The sequence below is a fragment of the Gekko japonicus genome, unplaced genomic scaffold (genome assembly GCF_001447785.1).
Source record: "Gekko japonicus isolate JY-2015 unplaced genomic scaffold, Gekko_japonicus_V1.1 scaffold242, whole genome shotgun sequence".
Lineage (NCBI taxonomy): Eukaryota > Metazoa > Chordata > Lepidosauria > Squamata > Gekkonidae > Gekko > Gekko japonicus.
Genome location: NW_015159717.1, coordinates 1,048,246 through 1,063,699, shown reverse-complemented (window position 1 = coordinate 1,063,699; position 15,454 = coordinate 1,048,246). Strand labels below are relative to the sequence as shown.

Sequence of the window (15,454 nt, the reverse complement as noted above, 5' to 3'; positions counted from 1 at the left end):
CCACAGAGCTAGAAAAAGGGAAGGGAGGAGCAATCCTACTGCTTAGTTCCAGTTCAATGGATTCCCATCTGATTGAAGGCATCTGGTTCCTTCGATAGCCCTAAAATGACTGTCCTAAATATTCACATCCTGCAGAGCTTCAGTGGAAAATTCTCTGTGATGAGGTGATCATCATGCAAGAGGACGACAATATTAACCTCAAATTCTAGAAGGGAAAAAAAAAGCCTTGGGATTAGTTCAAAGTACAGAAACATTACTTTTCTGTCCTGTGCCTCTGCAGTCCTTAGTGATATGTTCATTCTAACCATCACCCAATTAAATAAATCTTTGGCTAAATGATCCAGTAAAAATGTATACAATTAGCAATTAGATTTACATGAAGTAAAACAAGGATGCTAAAGAAAAAACACTTTCATTGGTGTGCCGCAGCGGCTTTCATTTAAGAAGGGCCGTTCCCCTTTCTGTCTCAACAGGAGGGAATGCCCTTTCTAAGGTGGAGCTTACCACTTACAGGGTCTTTTTATATAAATACCTGAACAAGTTATATTATTTTATATGGGGGTATTTTAAAAATAAAAATACTTTAAAAGATGCACTCTAATTCATCAACTAAACCGTGCAACAGACAAGTCATAGCCTATAGTATAGTTTGAAAATTCTAAAGTGGCCACCTAATGAACATCTTAAAGAACAAAAACTAAGATCCATCCCATTCCATGGGCTCTGAACACTAGATAAGAAAAATTCCACCTTATGTCATAACACTCCATGCAAAGCTGCAAGCCTGAGTTCAGCCCCCCCCCCCCGAATCCTTGATAGTGATGTTGTCATCTCCCTCTTGGTCCCATAGGCCTAGGCAACACAAAGGGAGCTGAGAAAGTGCTTCTTTCTTCCCTTTATGGTTGTTCAGCAAGAACTAATCCAACCAGAAGTGGCTGCAGAACATCCTTTCTTCATCTTACTTTCAACAAGTACACCCTCTGGGATATACCATGGCTCTTCATCACAGCAGCATTAGAGCTGATGGGGGAAACCTAGGTACTGGTACTAGTATGGCAAATCACAAGACACAACATATCAAAAGCACTAATTTTATTTAGGGAAAAAACCCCGTGGTGGCAAGTCACATTTAATTTATTTTCTGATCCCTAATAAATTGCTAATCTTGAGTGATCAGTATGTCTGTTGGTAAGGCATTAACCTGAAACTCATTCACAAAATAAGAATGCTATTAATTCAAAATAGCTGTCTCCTTACCAACTTTGAAGTTTGTAGTTTCTAGTGTTGGGCAGGTAAAAAGCCGTGGAAACACCATGTAGATTGGAATAGGAAGATTTCTGCAAACGTCTCCATCAGCTATCTGAATATTCTGAATCTCAGTTGCATCTCTAGCATAACCTTCAGCACAGCCTTTAGAAAAGCAGGATTTAAGAAGATATATACTATTTTAACAATAGTGGCATTCCAAATTGAGCTGCTACATGTTAGAAAATTCTTACACAGAAAGTACTGCCATTTAGTAATAAATGTAATGCCAGTGATTATATTTAACTCTGACAAGCCAACATGCATGTGAATTGCGGACAGGTTGTATATGTAGCATACTACATGTAGTACATGATACAGCATAATGACCTAGCACATTAAGCAAGTGGTTATATGTCAGAACTACCTAACACATAAACTGGACTCTACCATATTGGAACAAAAAATGTATATCATACCAGTTCTTATGTAAAGACTTACCACATGTTTCCACTCGTACTAGCTGAAGTTCAATACCCTTAACTGCAGCTTCTGAGCTTACCACCACCAACTCCCCTGTCAGTGGCTGTGTTATAATGCAGTTTGTTGAGTTGAGATGGCCTCTGATAAGAAATTTTGGGAGTGATGCCCTCTATACCCAAAGTGAAATAAGAGGGAAAAGTCAGTAGGAAAACATCCTAAAAACAGGTAGCAGTTTGTTACATAACTAACAATGCAATTCTAAGCAGGTCTCCTTAGAATCCTACTCAGGTCAATTCAATAGGCTTACTCCCAGGAAAATGTTTATAGGATTGCGCTGTAAATTAATGGAAGAAGGTAGATCTTTCTACCACTACTTGTCCAACTAGACTTGCGTCATATTTCATTCTAAGCTGTAACTATGGATCCCCTATTCTGGGACTTCCAAAATCAGGACCTAAATTCCTCCAAATATAGACACTACTGGCGGGGGGAAATAATTGTTTCAACTGAAACTCCCACTTAGTAAGAGGCTAAATTTATTTATTTATTTATTTATTAGCTTTGTATCCCGCCCTCCCCAGATGGGCTCAGGGCGGCTTCCAACAGCGGCAAATGCCATAACAAACAGTTAAAACAGTATAAAACAATCAATAAATAAAGTGCGGTGCTCTAGATATTAACTTATCTCTCCAAGATGGGATCCTTTTATCAACCTAGCCTGACAACATAAAGTTCTTGGTCACCTGGGCGTCTTCCCAGGGCCGGTTCACTTATAGATCTAATCCACCGTCATAGATGGCAACTCGGTGGTGGCACAATGGCGGCGGCGGCGGCTCCTCCTATGCAAAGGCCTGGCATATAATTTTATTCTATACAATACACACAAAAGCAGCAAACATTTCCCCATTAACAATATTGTTTGATAAACCTTGGCAGTTATATGTATCAGCCAAACTCCTCTGTATGCCAAATACGTCTAATCTCAAAATGGAATGTTAAGTCATTAGAGGAGGATGGTCAGACAAAAAGCAGTTACATGAAAGAAAAGCTGTTCTAGTAAAAGAGTTCAGAACTATCTAATGGAACATTCCACAATATTTTAGTAACATCAATTACAACCAGTGTTCCCTCTAAGCTGAGTTAGTGTGAGCTAGCTCACAGCTTTTTAAGCCTCGGGCCATCCAAGAGTTAAAGAATAACAAGGGAAGAGTTCCATATAAAACACTTACCACGCTTCCCAAGCCAAGATAAAAAGCTTGAGATTGCACCTTTGAATATCAAAGCAATCTGACTTAACTACACTCAGATGGAAGGGGGGAGTCTTACTCTTCTTTGAGAATAATCTGTGGGATCACGTTCTTGATTGGCTTATACTCATCAGGGAGTCAGTGGTCCAGTTTTCCTATAAAGTTAACTTGCAACTGTCTGGTACAGGTTTTCCAAGCACAGCCCACTAATACCATCAGGACCAGGGAACATCTCGCTGCATCTCCAATCTACTGCTTTGTTATGTATGCTGATCTGACGATGTTGTACCCTGCCTGCCTTCATGTATGTATGATGTAGGAAGACAGATTTTGTTGTTTTATTCATCCCTTATGCTTAAGCCTGAACCACATTTTTAATCTTTTCAATAAATTCTATTGCTTTTATTGATGTGTGCTACTGTGTGTGTGAGAGTCCAAACCCAGTTTCGGCCAAACTATCATAAGGGAATTTGTTCCAGCATCCCAGGTCTGGGGACAGGGGAATCAAATCATCCTTGCAAGGAAATGGTGGGCCAGAAACCCCACGACTTTGACAGGGTGAGATTTTCATAATGAGCAGCTTTTGTTTATCTGTCCCAAACTGTGGAGAATGTGTCCTTGCTTCCCCCTGCACTGTTACTCAATTGTGTTTCAGGCAGCAGCTGATTGAGTTGTTGCTTGCTCACCTCCAAATGCCCACAATTCGTCTTTCGACTCTTTCCTTCCAGCCCTCTTAAGTATGTCTGTCTTTCTTGGGTGAGAATAGTACTGGTTGCTAAGCACGCAAATGTGCCTGAGATGCAAGATTGGGATTGGTCTAATAGCTGCTATCACAAAGGCACTGATGCCTCCCTAAAGCAAATAAAAACAGCAGCATTCCTCTTTGCAGTTCCCTAGGACATAAGGATATTGAGGTGGGAGACTCTCTCAAATGAAAGGATGCAAAAGGGTTCCTAAACACCATCCGTTACGTTCTCCTCCCTCTCTCAACTTTCTGATGACATCTCTCCATCCGTCTTAGAAAACCAATTCAAGGCCCCGGTCACACGGGCAGGAAACTGCGGGGGGGAAGCGTGGCTGTTTGCCCTGGGGCAAACTAACACACAGTAAAGCGATCATACCTCCTGTGGAGGTTCTGTGGAGGTACCGTGGAGCTTCTGTGGTTACGGAGAGGCGTCGATCACAACACATGCCTGCGCGCAACGAAGAAGCGCGCGGCGCGGCGAACTAGTTTTCTTTTTTTGTGTTCACTACGAATGCGCATGCTCCGTTGGGTGCATGTGCGCAACCACGGGGACTTGGAGGAAAAAAAACCTTTTTCACAAGGGGACATGGGCGGGCGCCGGATGCCACCGGAAACGCGATCAGACACCCGCCCTTGCCCCGCAACCTGCTGCGCGGTTTCGGGAGGAAGCCTCGGTTGTGCCACAGAAGCACTACGCTCCCCAGATGTGCTGGTGAGATCGCGCCTGGAAACTCCGCCTGTCTTCCGTATCACTTGCGTGGCTAATGTTGCGTGTGACCGCAGCCCAAGAGAATGAGAATGGATTGAAACAAAACAATCTGCAGTCATGTGGGATATTACAGAATAATATATCCAAGGATACTAACCTTTTGCAATGTCAACACTTACAGAGTTGTGCTGAGTTTCCCTTAGTAATAGCAAGACAATGCCCACAGACATAACAAGTGGACCAACCTAATACTACTTTAGTCACTGTAATGGAGGGAATCAAATCCAGGGAAAAGACAGAAGGTAAAACAGAGGAACTCTGTATCCCACCATGTCATGTGATACAAGTTCTCTAAAGTACATAGAGAGGTATCAGCAGTCTTACCTCTTTAACATTCTGTAGAGTTTCAGGAGTAATAGTGAAGTCCACCGGGCTTGGGGTTGGTTTACCTTTCTGAGGCTGCAACACAGTGACCATGACACTTAAAAGCAATATTCCATTTATACACCTGAGAACCTTTCAAAAATATGTACTTGGAATCATTTATTGCTAGATCTAGGATGAGACCCAGGACATTACAGCTCCAGCCAGATAATGACCCTGAAGGAAATGTTCAGCCATGCTCACTAGGCCATCAGTGCTGCACTACCTTTGCCCACGTGTGTAGCAGATGTTTACTGTACACACACACATCTGACCACATGGTTTCACCAGTTGTTTTTTTTTGGGGGGGACGGGCAGTCTGCAGTAGGGACACTTCATAGTCATGGGAAGATATGGAGAGTAAATAAATTGTATTAGAAAGTTAACACAGCAAGTATTCTCCTTATAGCTTCATCACACGAATGACAGTCTCCACATAAAATATCAGGGAGTTTCTTTTTAAAAAATAGGGTCTGCACAGCTTCTCTTCAGTCTTTTCTTTCCCACTGTCATGTCTGTCTTATATACATCCTCGCTGCTTTGGAACAGCAGTACTTAACCTCAGGGGGCTCTGCTGTCCCAGATGTTATTTAACATCTATATGCGCCCCCTTGCCCAGATTGCCCGGAGGCAAGAGCTGGGGTGTCATCAGTATGCTGATGACACCCAGCTTTATCTGATGTTAGGCGGCCAGTCGGACTCCAGACCTGATGACCTGGATCGTGCTTTGCAGGCCGTGGCTGGGTGGCTCAGACTGAGTCGGCTGAAACTGAATCCAGCAAAGACGGAGGTTCAGGAGTGGGGATCCCACTCCTGAATCCCTCCCTTACCATGGAGGCCCAGGTAGCAGCCACTGCCAAGTTGGCCTTTTATCATCAGGCTGATTAGGCAGTTGGTTCCTTCCCTTGACCACACTGACCTGGCTACAGTGATCCACACGATGGTCACCTCGAGACTAGACTACTGTAACGCTCACTACATGGGGCTGCCTTTGTCGTGGATCCGGAACCTGCAGCTAGTGCAGAACGCCACAGCCAGGCTGTTGATGGGTCTCCCTAGATGGGAGCACGTCCAGCCTGTGCTGAGGACACTGCAATGGCTGCCAATAGCATACCGAGTCTGCTTCAAGGTGCTGGTTCTTACCTTTAAAGCCCTATATGGCCGGGGTCCAACATACCTACGGGACCGCCTTTCCCTGTATATACCCCAGAGAGCACTACGGTCTGAGTCTCAAAATCGGTTGACCCTCCCTGGCCCGAGGGAGGCCAGGCTAGCTGCTACTAGGGCCGGGGCCTTTTCAGTGGCGGCCCCTACCTGGTGGAACGAGCTCCCGGAGGAGATCAGGGCCTTGCGGGACCTTTCACAGTTCCGCAGGGCCTGCAAGACGGAGCTCTTCCGCCAGGCATATAATTAGGGGCCGCCGCCGTAGTGCACGGCCCACAAAGTCATCATTGAGCAGCTGCCATAAGAGTGAAGAACAGAATAACATCTAAGCACTTTATGCTGGGAGCTGGAAACCCATCTGAAAGCATTCCTTCTGATTGAATTTTAACTGCCGCCAGCACTTTGTAATGTATTAATTTTAAATGTTATGTTTTAATTTGTATTATGTATGTTTTTATCATGTATTTATGTCATTGGAAGCTGCCCTGAGCCTGCTTTGCAGGGAGGGTGGGGTATAAATCTGACAATAAATAAATAGTGCACACCTTGCCAAGCCTCGTGACTTCCAGCTTCCAAAGAAAACAGTTTAAGCAAGTTGCTGCTATGTGTTCTTTCAGAAATAAACAAAACCACTACACTCCATGATATCAGACCTTTTGCACAAAAACAGATAACTAGACTGTCCCAACTAATTACATTAGACAAAAAAACCTTCAGGGGGGAAAATAATTTTTATTTTTTGTTAGAATATTGGTATTCCACCTTTCTATTTAAAAACAGTCAAGGTGGTTTACAATGATAAAATTCATACAAAACAGTTAAAACAGGCAGCAGTCATAAGAAATGTATACACACAGGGGAGAGATGTAACCAGTAAAAGGCCTTCCAGAATTTTTTTTTAAGATTCCATTGACACTGGAAAGCCTCTAGGGAAGAGCAAAGAGGTAAGTGTTCCAAAGGGAAGGGGCAACTGCTGAGGAAACTCTAATGTCGGTTCCCAGCAATTCTCCAACAGAACTCCTGCCAAAAGGCTTACTTGACAGACCTCAGAGTGTGAGCCAGTACATGCAGGGGGAGGTGAAACCAAAAAACAGATTAATTTTATTATTCAACTAAGTAAAGAGCCTCTCTTGGGTATTACTTAAGTATAACATATATTACTAAACAGATATGAAGATACACAAAATTTAGATAGCTAGTCAAAACCCCTGGAAGCCCAACTTACTGGGGAGTGGACAATAAATTCACATGTCTTCGTCAAATCTTTGGCCAAGAGAGAGCGCCGCATGTCACACCGAAGGGTATACTGTGCAAAAGAAAAGCAGATTTTTGCATCTTGAAAAATGAAAAACTGAACACTAATAGTTCCTACTCTGTTGACTGAACATCAGAGAAACATGGTTCTTGTTTAGAAGATTTGGGTTCATTCAAAACAATACATCTATAATCAATTAAAACCCACACTTGCCAAAAAGTAAGATCTACATTTATTTCATGCCATTATATGTCTACTGCACAATCAAAAAAGTCTGCTGCACAATCATGGCTTGGTCAGGAGGAGACTCAGTAACTGCTACCCCTGTATCTTTATCAATCTCAAAGAGAAAATTTTGTGGAAAGCAACTTCATAAATACTTCTAAATTCTAAAAGAACACAGTGAGACCCAAGATCAAATATACAACATGAAATGGCCATGAAACAAGGATTAGACACAATGGACATAATCCAAAATTCAGGCACTACATATCCCATTAATTTTAACGGGACTTGAACTTTTGGATGGATTGGGGCTTTGTAATTTACTGGATTTATCTCAGTTAAAGATCAAAGGGAAACATGACCTAACTGGTTACAAATTTGGGCCATTTTGCCCAAAATTAACATCCATTTTAACAACAATCAAACTGTCTTCCTCTTATGTTTAGGCAAATCTATGTACCCTGATGGCATGTTAATATACCCATTTTGTTCCAATTGAGAAATAAAGTATAGTACGCGGGACCCGCAAGAAAGCTGTAGGGAGGGTGCACCCCCTGCCTTTGCTCCCTTCCCTTTCCCTCCTCAAATAATCTTTCTTCCCCTCTCCTTCCCTGACAATCTTACCCACCACTTTCTCTGTCAATCTCCCACGTATTTTACCCCCTCCTCGTTTCTCGGATAATTTACCACCCTCTCTTCCCCCTACACTTCTTTTGTGTAATTTTCTCTAAAACTGCTGCTTGTTTCTTAAATTTTTCTTTCTTCTGAAATTCTGCCTAAAGTCATTTCAGACCACAGTCCACTGATATGGAGTTTGAAAAAGAACAATAAACAATACTTATGGAGAATAAATGAAGACCTGCTAGACAGGAAAGAAACGGTGGATTTATTAAAAGAAGAAACAAAACAGTTTTTCCAACAAAATTTAAATAAAGAGACTCCTATTCAAGTGGTGTGGGATGCCTACAAGGCGGTGATGAGAGGACTCCCTTACACTTCTGTCAACATTCCACCCATCTTTCTTTCTCCCTCCTCTCCTACTTACCTTGACCTCTTCAGCTGCAGTCTGACTGATTAGAAATGGAGAAAGTTAAAAGGACAGCTGAGCTGGCAGCTACAGAGGGGTGCGAGAGGGCAAAGAAATTCCTTCTCACCCTTGTCTCTATAACTGCCAGCTCAGTTGTCCTTTTAAAACTTTCACCAAGCTTCTAATTGGTCAGGCTACAAGGATAAGCAGTGTGGGAGCGGGTGGGGAGGAAGTGAAGTATCTCCTCCTTCACCTGCCTCAAGCACTGCTTCTCCCTGATATCTGACAGATTAGAAGCTGGGATAAAGTTTTAAAAGGGTAGCTGCGCTAGCAGCTACAGAGACGGGGATGAAAAGTAGCCTCCTCGCCCACCTGGTTGTTCCAAGTTTGGAGAACAATCTCCATTCTTTCAGTGTGGGCCCAATCCACAGATTTAGGTATCCGCAGATCTACCCACACTTGAGAAATAGGTATACAGATGTGAAATGGGACAAAATGCATATAAAATTCTGGACATTAAAGGGGAGTGAAGGGAACTGAAGAGCCCCAGTATAGCCTGTAGCAATAAAGTCACACGGCCACTGAAAATTTTGGAAAATTCCAAGTGACTCCAAGAGAACTTATTTCCATGTGCTCAAGTACAATAAAAACATTTTATCATCAGCAGGCATCAAACCACCTCATCTAGAAGTTTATAGGAAGTAACTGTACTTATGAGTTGGCATCATATTTTTCATGTTTTTCACACAGCAGGTGTTCTGTCTGAAAGAAACCTGAATATAAGCTAAATAAGAACCACCTCATTAAATACAAATTGGTATTAGGAATGGAAATCTGGAAACAGAGGGCAGATACAATTCACACGTGATTTCAGTGGCACTTAAAGCAGCAAGCAACTGGAAAATACAGGAACACAATATATTAATCTGTAAAAATTCCTTTATTGTACCAGGTATTTTCCTTTCTTGTGCTATTAGAAAGTGGTTATTAGAAGAGAAGTAGAATGTAGAACTATTAGGGAAGATAAAAGTATAATTTTCTTTTCTTGTACATTTGTGATTGTTTAGGCCTATACTGATATTAATAGCAAATTTTACACATTCCCCACAAACAGTGCTAGTTTGCCAAGTGGAAAGCTCCTCTTACCTGGATATTGACAAAAACTCCATGGTAAGTTTCATAGAGAACTTTGTTTCCCTTTATCTGCAGTGGAAACTCAAAAGGAATTTCCGTTTTACCACTGGGCAGTTTTCCAGGTTTTACCATTTCGACAGTACTGTTAATAAGCTGGATAGGCTGTGAAAAATGAAACATTGAGAGGTTCAGGAGAAACCAGGCTACTCCTAGTATACTTCAAATACAAGCAATAATTTCCCCTAGAAATACTGAAAATCTGTGTCTCATTAATGATTTCATTTGTTGAATTAAGAAATGTAAGTGTTTTTATCTTGTGTGTCAAGTATGAAGGAATAAAAGCCAAACATTAACCACTTATCAATTATATTACATAACAGAATTACTTATTCTATTTAAAAAAATAGAAACAAGACAATATTATATTATATACCATCACTGTCCTATTTGAAAAGCAAAGAGTGGATGAGATATTTTATTACATTAGTTGTATACAAGTCTATGGGCTTCAAGGAACGGCTGTTTTGCTTTCTCCCTGGAGAGCACCAAACTCAAACATAATTGGCAGAAATGCAAAAGAAATATAGTTGTCTATTCGCCTGACCAATACAACATCAATAGCTGCATTTGTCCTACACTGCCTCATATCGTATCATTGTATATTTAATCCTCTCAGTATTCAAACATTTAATATTCCCAGCTCTAAGTGATTTATTATGTTGTGGTTTTGGTTGCATGCGTGGACTATAGAGGTCTTGAAGACTGAGTTGGATCGCCAACACTGGGTATCATGAAGAAAGAAATGCAAAGAATCTACAAAAACCCTACTGGTGGTAGGTGATGGGCCTAACCACTAGCCCCAGACAAAACTCTGGTGATGGTCTCATGTAAAAAAAAGGCAAGCAAGAAGCTTGATTTGGCATTATACCATTATTTCATGTATATGGAGAAAAGATAAAGGTTCCCTTGCTCGAAAGCCAGTCGAGTCCGACTCTAGGGTTGCGGTGCTCATCTCCGTTTCAAAGCCAAAGAGCCAGCGCTGTCCGAAGACGTTTCCATGGTCATGTGGCCGGCATGACTAAACACCAAGGCGCACGGAACGCTGTTACCTTCCCACCGAAGTGGTACCTATTTATCTACTTGCAATTTCTTGCTTTCAAACTGCTAGGTTGGCAGGAGGTATATGGAGAAGCAAGATACAATTACTCATACAATTACTCATGAAGCAACTTAAAGTATTAGAACTGTAAGCTAGTTGTTATAACACTCAGAAAAAGGTAGTACTAAAATCAACAGAAAGCCTGGGAGAAAAAATGTTATGGCTTGTGCCTAGAGCTGAATAAGCTTGGCACTAAAGCAAATTTCAGCACTGCAGCTATACACGTTGGTTACAGTATTCCAGTATTTTCTCCACTGCATTTTCACTGCTCAACCATTTCAAAATTCTCACTTTTAAAATGCCTCACATGACTATTCAAATATTTTCATAAATAAGGTGGAAAGCTGAGATTCATAGCTTTACTTGGATCTTTAAAATATTCAGACAAGAAGTTGTACCCTACAATTCATCAGCAATAGCAGTGCATGGCTGCAGATGTTTCCTACATTCCCTTCTGTGCAGCAGTCCTTTCCAACCCTGGGAAAATAGCTATGCCAGTTCAGAGGCTGCAATATCGAGGGGGAAAGGAATGAAGTGACCTTTCTTTCTAGTCTGTCAGCACAACTGTGCTGACTGAAGGGAGGGCAGAGGCCAAGGGGTCTCCTCACTGCAGCCTGCAAAACTGTGTGGATACTACATTTTCCCAGTAGTGGAAAGTACTGCTGGGTAGAGAGGAACACAGGAAAGAGCTATGAGCTTTGTAGCCATATATCACAGGATCCAACCTAAACAAAGATTAAAGATTTCTGGAAATTCTGATGCCTGGGAGGAAAAACAACACTTTTTTAAGAGGGGGGAGAGGATAGAAATTTCAAACAACATAAAATATTTAATTTATAACTTAGTTTGCCTATAAAAATGTACTATTTGGTACATTTATGGAATTCAGAAGTATGTGTCTCTATTTTCTGTAAGATAAACTGCATATATGCACAATACTTGAGAAAAAGTTCCAAACTGCTGCACCCTATGCTATCATTGCACATGTGTCTTAATTTTTGTCATCTGAGAAGAAGAAAAATTAAAAGTCGAAGGTAGAAAACAAATGCTGTAGTTTAAAAATACACGTGTACATGTATTATTTGGACAAAAACACCCTCATACAACTTTAATTTCATTCATTCCAAAAGAAGAATAAAAAATCATAGGAGTTCCTCCAGTGCTCCTGAAAATTGAAAAAAATTCATTGAAAAAGCATTTCCCATTTTTTCCTGGTCTTTGTATCTAAGTTCAAAGACTTCAATATTACATCTACCAAGACCAAATCAAAAAAGTTCTTTACAATCTTTTTGAAAAGCTGCCTTTTAAACTACTACCAAATTACAGCCCCAATCAGCAGAAACCACCCAATCTTTCCCACAGATATTTTAAATCATCACATAGATAAATAGGTTAATGAAAGCTTGCTGTAACCAATATTTTCTTCAGTAATTTTACCTTAACAGAATTGTAGAAGGCTTCAAACACACCAACGCTTTTGGCACTGAGTTGTAAGTTTACAGATCCTTCCATCATTAAAGAGATTCCCTGGTGCTGTACTGAATCTTTACTTGTTATGACCACCACTCCACTGAGAACTTCCTAAATTGAGGTGGGGGGGGGTGCGGAGTGAACACAAACAAGAAAAAGGAATCACCTTTTCTTTTAGATTTCACTGGCAATCAAAGGCTGTTACTATAATGTAAAACCATTATTGTTTGTCAACCTGTTATATTTTCTACCGCTATACAACACTACTACGTTATCAAATAACTAGCACATTCAACAGAAAATGCAGCTCTGCTTCATTTACAAGGTTCTTCTGTATATCCTGGGATTCTCCTGGATGAAAGATACCATACATAGAAAAACTGATAACATTGGTTTGTGTCATTGTTGTAGCAACTGACTTCCTAAGAAAAGAAAGCCCAGGTATTACCAAGAGTAGGATTTATAATTAAAAAGAGATTTATCTGCAGCTTACTTAACGACACCTGTGTATTTTATTTTGTCAATGGCACTGAATAAACCACAAGTCTAGCAGCACCTGAAGACAATTTTATATGAGCTTTTGTGAATGAATAAGCCACAAAGTTCTTCGGATGCTCTGTTTTCAAATCATTCATCTAAAACAGTATTGCAAATAACTGCATCCGTCTTGCCAGAATAGCGTCTTGCTTACATGTGAAGAATGAGAACCAAACTACCAGTTTTACAGGAGATCTGTGGGTTTATTTCCTTTTTAACACTTTGAAACAGCCCCCTACCAAGCTGCTTTAGAAAGAGTATCAGGAGATCTGGTCACAGGCCTCCTATGTAATGCGTATTTGGCACAGAGCATTGGCTCGTTCCCACAGGGAAGCACAGTCCTCTCTGAGCTTAGCCTGCATAGCAAGAGCTCAGATCTTGCACAGACTTCAGAACTGGTGTTTATTAGATAAGGGTTGAGCTACTGAAGTTCTGAACTGGGTTCTTTGTCTCTCTCTACCAATTTTGAAGACGCCCTCTAAAGCTCAAAGGAGAAAACAAGAAAACCATAGAAGACCTACATCAGGACTGATGCACCTACAGGCAGCATTATGTCTCCCCAGTTTGCAATTTACCATGCCAAATGCAGCCTGTCAGCCATGTATGATAACCCAATGAGACCTTCATAAGTCTCCCGTATCTTGGCTTGCCAGAGACTTTAAATTAGGACTGAGGAAAGGGGAGAAAGAATCAGTCTCCTGTGGTCATACAAGATATGTATTGCTGAATCAATACCTCAGCCTTTCACCTCTTCCATTTGAAAAGAATGCTATAATACGCAACCATCATCCATGCTTTTGAATTTTAAAGCTAGACTACTATGTCACACTTTTAAAGGTTTACCTTTCATAAGTGTTCAAAATTTTTAGTAATGGTGGTGGTCAGCCTCCTGAAAGCAGCAGGTCACCAGAAATGTATTACAAGAGTGTTCCAGCATCTTTATTGGTTTCCAGTTATCATCTAACCATTATGTGAAAGCTGAATAAACCTCTAAACCACTGGGGTTTAACATACCACTAGAGACCACATACTCCCCTGCATCCCTCTGAGTTCTCTCATATTATTATCTCTTGAATTCTTCTCTGTACCACCAAGACTTTAATAGCACTGACAGCAGTGCATTCAATCACCATCTCTTAACAGCCAAACTTCTCTTTCTGTACAAACTCATCAAAGGCTGAGCGTTGTTCTGAAATACAGGCTGGCTTTTAGAGGCAGGGACTGCACTGAATAGTGGAAGGTGTTTTTGCACTTTGCCTTTTATAAGTTAATTATAAATTACATCAATCCAGAAGTAAACAGAACATGTTAATAATAGCTTGATCATTTTTCTTCTTGTAAATCCTCCATAACTGTAGAAGCAGCCCTACAATGCAAGAATTGCCTACTAAATACGGGTAGTTCAGATTCTCTCTACTACTCTGATATTTATAATGCAATACCAACTTTGGTTGAAAAGAAGCATTTAGTGGGCAATTCTTTCCCCCCACATGAACAGTAGATCATGTAGTAAAATGGTGTGCCTAGATAATGGAATGCAAGCCAGGGTTACATGAAGGAACCCTGCTACACACACACACACACCAAAGCCCTTCAAAACAGCAGATGTGAGTAAGAAGTAGCCTTGCACACTGGTATGCTAAGTTTCTATTGGTTTTTTTTCCAGGGAACCACCTTGGTCATATAATCCTCCACACGGTCTGAAATACGGGCAGGATGGGGAATAAACTCCTCCTCTACTAACAAAATTTGTGGCAGACTATGATCTTTCGTGAGTCACAAAAGCTCATATCCTGCATAAATGGTTGTTAGTCTTTTAAGGTGCTACTAGACTCTTGCTTTTTTCTACTGCTACAGACAGACTAACACGGCTATCCATCTTGATCCATCCTCATCTCCTGTTCGTGAAAATCAGGTTACCATTACACGCTATACAAGGTCACAATCCTACGCACACTAGCTTAACAGTAAACTCCACCGAGCATCCCTGAGCCTGCTTGCGGGGAAGGCGGGATACAAGCGTAACAAAATAAATAAATTTAATAAAATAAAGTCGAAAACCGCGTCAGACTAAGCAGCCTCTCCATACCCAAGGCACAATTAGCTTATAATCTCCAGACATACAGCAGCTCTTCCTCCAGCCACAAAAACCAGCCCCACTGAGTTCAGTGGGACTTACTCTCAAGTACGCATCCACGTAATTGCTCCGGTAAGCAAAGCAGCCGCTTCCCCATTCAGTCACCCGCCTCTCCTGTCGCACCGCCACGCCCTTCGCCGCTTACCCCATAATGATACACCTTGTTAGCGCGCTTGATTTTGACATCCAGCGTAGTCCCCATGTCGACCCCCCGCCCGTGCGCTTCCCACTCGCGTCACGTGCCCTCTCCGCGCCGTAAGTGCCCGTTCACGTGACTTCAGGCAAACGGGAAGGGAAGCTGAGCTTCTCTGCTCCTACCCCGCCCTTCCCGGAAGCGGGTAGTATCCGGGTCAATAACATTCCGCCTTAAGGCGGTATTTATTTTTAAAGTGGATGGGTCGTACTGGCAGTTTAGATGCTCCGCCCTGGACTTTTCCGACTTCTCTAGCAACACCACTGCAGGCGATGCCGTGAGCTTTTCCCTGCCCATCTCG

The 15,454-nt window shown here is 41.6% G+C and overlaps 1 protein-coding gene across 1 annotated transcript; it reads right to left on the bottom strand.

Moving 5' to 3' along the window:
• Positions 1-15,208, bottom strand: DSCR3 (Down syndrome critical region 3). The gene is made up of 8 exons (XM_015418287.1): positions 15,106-15,208; positions 12,254-12,397; positions 9,670-9,819; positions 7,242-7,322; positions 4,814-4,888; positions 1,747-1,897; positions 1,258-1,410; positions 1-205 (listed from the first exon to the last, which is right to left on the bottom strand). The coding sequence occupies exons 1-8, from the start codon at positions 15,160-15,162 to the stop codon at positions 123-125; spliced, it is 894 nt and encodes a 297-aa protein (XP_015273773.1). The 5' UTR covers positions 15,163-15,208; the 3' UTR covers positions 1-122.
• Between the last annotated feature and the right edge of the window lie 246 nt (positions 15,209-15,454).

Bases quoted from the DNA above. Each gene is read 5' to 3' on its own strand.
- DSCR3 (XM_015418287.1), bottom strand. From the start codon at position 15,162: ATGGGGACTACGCTGGATGTCAAAATCAAGCGCGCTAACAAGGTGTAT. The intron at 9,820-12,253 runs GTAAAATTACTG...CATTTTTCACAG, and splicing joins CCTTCTACAATTCTGTTAAG to CCTATCCAGCTTATTAACAG. The intron at 206-1,257 runs GTAAGGAGACAG...TTTCCCTTCTAG, and splicing joins AACTACAAACTTCAAAGTTG to AATTTGAGGTTAATATTGTC.